This window comes from Pinus tabuliformis, chromosome 3_2 (assembly GCF_031772625.1).
Source record: "Pinus tabuliformis cultivar Carrire ecotype Pingquan chromosome 3_2, CPIR1, whole genome shotgun sequence".
Taxonomy (NCBI): Eukaryota; Viridiplantae; Streptophyta; class Pinopsida; order Pinales; family Pinaceae; genus Pinus; species Pinus tabuliformis.
In genome coordinates, this window is record NC_142302.1 from 1007752259 (window position 1) to 1007757561 (window position 5303).

At 36.5% G+C, this 5303-nt stretch overlaps 1 protein-coding gene across 1 annotated transcript; it reads right to left on the reverse strand.

Moving 5' to 3' along the window:
* Positions 1–3277: 3277 nt before the first annotated feature.
* LOC149184013 (uncharacterized) lies at positions 3278–4948 on the reverse strand. Its single transcript, XM_089415184.1, has 2 exons — positions 4834–4948; positions 3278–4227 (listed from the first exon to the last, which is right to left on the reverse strand). The coding sequence occupies exons 1-2, from the start codon at positions 4946–4948 to the stop codon at positions 3278–3280; spliced, it is 1065 nt and encodes a 354-aa protein (XP_089271310.1).
* Positions 4949–5303: the final 355 nt, after the last annotated feature.

Here is a 5303-nt window from a genome sequence, read left to right on the forward strand (position 1 = left end):
TGTTGGCTAAGTGTTGAATGTGAAGAGGATGTGCGTAGAGAAATAACTTTTGCAGGTTTCCTCTACATAAACCCATGAGAAAATGATCAAGCATGGACCTTAGTTATAATGCGTAAAAATGGGATTTACAAGGGAGACAAGTAGATTCAGGGGCAAGAGAGCAGGTGAATGTGAGAGAACATGCATGAGAGAAAGAGAAAGGGAAAAATTTAGGGGTTAGTATTCATAGGTAGGATAATTTCCCATGATTTTTCAAAAAAAAATTGCCAATTTCCGATGTTTCTAAAAATGATTCACCCAAATTTTATTGTATAAAATTTCATTTCCTTAAAGATCGCAAATTTTTATAGATAAAATATAAAATCATTGTAAATTTCAATACTCTTTATGAAAATATTGCCAAACATTTCACAACTTTCATATTAAGGACAAGTAAGATTCACCAAGGTTTCAAAACTTTAAGAGAAATTCCCATCCTTAAAATATTCCCGAGAGAGAGAGAGAGAGAGAGAGAGAGAAATGGGAGTTAAAATGGAGAGGGAGGCAGGGAGTGAGAGAGAAGAGAGAGTTTAGCATAGAGAGATGTTGGAGAAAAATAATAATGAGAGAATGATGGATTCATGGAGAGAGAATGGGAAAGAAAAAAGGGGGAGAGAGAGAGATAGAGCTAGGGTAGTTGTTGTAGAGGAGGAACTAAGGGAGGGAGGGCATGATAGAGAAAGAGATAAATGGAGGGTGAGAGAGAAAGATAGAGAGAGAGTGAGTGAGAGGGAGGTGGAGTGAGGGTGAAAGGGTGGTCAGATAGAAAGTGAGATGGTGAGGTGAGAGAGAGACTAAGTGATAAAGGGGATAGAGAGGGAGAAGGGTGGGTGATGGGAGGATAGAGTAGGAGGTGGAGAGAGAGGGGAAGATGGATAAAGAGGTAGAGATATGGAAAGAGGGATGAAGAGAGAGAGGGAGGGATACAGAGAAAGGTGGATAGAAGGGTAGAGAGAGAGAGAGGAATGGGAGAGAACAGGAGGGAGGTTGAAAGTGAGAGGGGAGAGAGAGAGAAATAAATAGAGGTAGATAGAAATAGAGAGGGAGGGAGAGAGAGGAGGAAGAAGATAGAGAGAGAGGGATGAGAGAGAGAGAGGAAATGGGCAGAGAGAGTAGGATAAATGTGGAGAGTATGTGGTAGAGAGAGAAAAAGGTGTTGATGAGGGTAGAGAGACATAGAGGTATGGAAAGAGGATTGAGGGGAAATAGTAGGGGAGAGAGAAAGACGATAGGGAGAGGATAGAGAGAAGGAGTGAATGTGCCAGAGAGGGGGGGGGGAGGAGAAAGATAGAGAGGTAGGGAAGGAGATACATATAGATTTGGGTGGTGCTATGAAGGAGGGACTAAGGGAGGGAAGGAAGGATAGAGAGATTTGAAAGGATAGGGAGGAAATTGGAGAGAGATGGGGAGAGAAGTGGGGAAGAGATAATGACAAAAGTGTGCAAATTTTTAGGAGCACATAATAATTTTTAAAATAATGTGCGCATGTTTTTAGGAGCATGCACATGCTTTAAAAAATGCATACACACTTTTAATAATGCATGTGTACCCTTTTAAATTCTTTTTTTTTTTGAGGTGGGAGTGACAACTCTAGCATACTTGTTTGTTGAGTTTGTTGTCTTGGATATAGGTTCAAGTTGGAAAACCTAGTGGTTTAGGCTACAAAAACATAAAAACATTGATCTTTTGGAGCTATATCTATTTTTGACTTTATATATACTAAACAAATCATTGTCCATGAAACTACATAAACTAAACGTTAAAAATGATTATAACGTTCTGATATTTTCCTTAACCATTATTAAAAAAATTATATGGTCACTAGTTGACACTAAAACCTCCAATTAAAAAAAATTATGTTTGGAACTATTCTGTGTAGCATCCAAAAAAGTTCTAATAATTTCAGAGATATAGTGACTTTTACAATTTAAAAAAGTATATAATTAAGATAATAAATTTTGAAAAACTAGCCAACCATGTGCTCTCTACAATTTTACAAATTTTTATGTTAATATTCTATAATTTAAATACAAATTGACATTAATAAAAACATATACATTATATTTTGGATAAAAAATAATATATAAATCATAGTAAAACTCAAATTTCACGAACTGAGATAAACAAAAATTATATATTTTCCTAAATTTTATCTTTTTACATTATATAAATTACTTAAAATTAATATATCATCACTTATTTTTCATTTCTCCTTCTTAAACTTATTTTTCCTTTACATCTCATCATATATTTATTATTTATATTATTAAATGCTAAAAATTTCCCAAAATAAGCAAACTATATTTATATTATCAAATCACTAAAAATTACCTAATTTAACAAACTAAACTAACAATATGAACTAGGGAAAATCGATAGAGTACCTATCCCAATGCCACTTGTATTTTCATTACAGGATAACTCAAATTAAAATTCATTTTAATTTCACAATATATAAAAACAGAAATTATACTCTAATGTAAAAATTCAGATGTCCAAGTGTATTCAAGGATATATCAGAAAGTAGGTGACTGTACTAAAACAATTTCTAATAGCGATTAAATTTGGTGACTGGAATGTTTGGCCCACCTGTCATATCTGCACTAATAGTGATTAAATATCTCAATATATGTATCTATCAATGGCATCATCCCACCATCAGATAGGCATTGATGCATGCCTTCTTGGCCTTGTTTGATGCATATCGTGTAATAAATTCTTCATTTTCATTTGACTAAAAGACAAATATTTGATCAAATAAAAGAAAATTTTTTACTAAAACTTTAAAATTTAAATATCTTTTGCAATTAAATTTTCTTTCTAATTTTATTTAATTTAACATCATTATCTTATAGATTAGTTATATTATCATTCTATATATTACTTACCTTATTTATCTTATTCAATGTATACCTATCTCGTTTCCCATTTCTTTTCTTTTATTCGGATATTTATTGGCATTACATTATCTTATCTTATATTATCTCTCTCTCTCCCCTCCCTTTAAATTTGCTTCCCTTAAATAGAATCCTTCATCACTCTTATAGCTTCTTGTAACTTTATCTACCTTATTTATTATGCACCTTTCTCTTTCTTATATTAGATATTATTTTATTTTTTTATTTTTTTTAAGCAAAACGAGTATTTTTATTTATGAATGGCCAAAGCCAGAGAAAGAATTACAATTCATTGTTTCTCTCATTGCTTTTCTCTGCTTTTTCTAGACCTCCTAGCTCTTTTAGGGAATGATTGCCATTTTCGGTGCCCCTGTATTTATGCTGATCATACTTTTTCCAAGAGTGCATCCTGCATTTGCTAACCTGTCTGCTTCAGTGTTTAAATCTCTAAGGATATGGAATAGCTGTGCTGATGAGAATTCCTTCATAAATCTGTTTACTCTTGTTAGCTGCTTGTTTAGGGCTCGATCTTTGAGGCCTTTCTTATTTATTAGAGACCTTATCAGCAGTTCTAAATCTCCAAAAACTATAATTTCATTTGCGTTTCCTTTTCTGGCCAGTTGACAAGCTTTTAATAGACTGAGTGCTTCTGCTTGATTGTTGGTTTTTAGCCCAAGTCCCCAACTGAATTCCTCTTTTCTCCCATTCTGAAAATAGATGACTCCCCCTGCTCTTGACCTGCCTGGATTTCCTTTCGAAGCCCCATCGAAGAATATTGTGCATTTACCTTGTGACTTCCACCACTTCTGAAAGTTGTCCAAGTTGTCTCTAAACTGCCAGTTTTCCTTGTGGATTGGGCGGATAATGGCTGGTGTAATTGGCATGGGTGAAAAGCCTTCCAGCCAAGCCTTCTCTTCATTTCTGAGGGTGCTATCTTTGACGCTAGTTTGTCTCAGAGTTTCTAAAAGAAGATCCTTGGCCTGCTTTGCTACAGCTTCTGCATTAATGTCTTTTTTATTGAAGACAGATTCATTCCTGGAAAGCCACAACTTCCAACATACATATTTCAGTGCAGCAATCCACAGCTTGTGCCAAAGAGATTTTTCATTGATGCTGTGGGGGTACCGAGTTTTCCAAGACAAAAACATTTCTGTGATCTGCCAGTGTGATGGGGGTCTCACATTCAACCCTGTCAGGAAGCTGTTCCAAACTTTCTGTGCATACTCACACTCAATAAACAAATGCGCTGAGGTTTCTGGAGCGTTCTTGTAGAGGGCGCAACGATGCCGGCCTGCAATGTTTCTTTTACACAGATTGTCTCCGGTCAAGATTTTATTGTGGAATAAGGTCCAGCTGAAGAAGTTGATCTTCGGGATGCTGAAATTTTCCCAAATCTGTTTCCAAACTGATTCTGGGTGTTGTGACTCCTTTTTTCCTTGCATTTGGAGATAGCCTTGTTTGACCGTGTACTCTCCTATTTTTCCCCATCCCCATAAATATTCCTCTTCCTTATGCACTGGTGTAAAATCTGTTATTGCCTCTAAAAGAATTTTTTACTGTTCTTTTAAGTGAGTTGGGATGATTGGCAATGACCAACACTGCGAGTTACCCTTGAAGTCCCACTCTACTATATCCTCAATTTTCCTTACTCCTTTAGAAATTAACCAGGCTCTTAACTCTGCAATTTCATTGATGGTTGAGAGAGGGGGATGGTTCATAATTCGATCTTTCCATAGAAGCGAATTTTTGCCGTTTCCTGGGATTTTATATAAATGATTTCGGAAGAAATCGACCCCTCTACAACAAAGCCTCTAGGCCTGCGTTCCTCTTGGGGAATGCGCTGGAATGAATGTTGTGATTGATTGCTTTTGCAAATATTTAAGGTTCAGCAACTGACTGGTTGGGTGCGATGGCTCTGTGATTAATTTCCACAGGAGTTTGCAGCCCAGAGCCAAATTTGCATGCTGGGGGTTGCGGATTTGAAGTCCGCCTTCTGCTATTGGACGCTTCATTGTTTCCCATTTGATGAGGTGGAAACGATCTCTGTTTCCTTTCCCTCCGTTCCAAAGAAAGTTTCAAATAATGTTGGTTATTTGATCGGTGATTTGTTTTGGAGCCAACAGCAACGAGGCTTGGTATGTAGGCAGGGCGGAGAGCACAGATCGGATGAGGGTGAGTTTGCCACCAGTAGTGAGCCATACTCCGCCCCACGCTGTTATCTTTTTTTTATATTTGGATATCACCTCTTCCCATAATTGATTTCGATTGGAGCCCCTCGTCAATGGTAAGCCGAGATATTTATTTTTTTCCCACAGAGCATTTCCTTTGAACCCCAGTACATTGGAAATTCTGTCTGTAGCGTGCTGA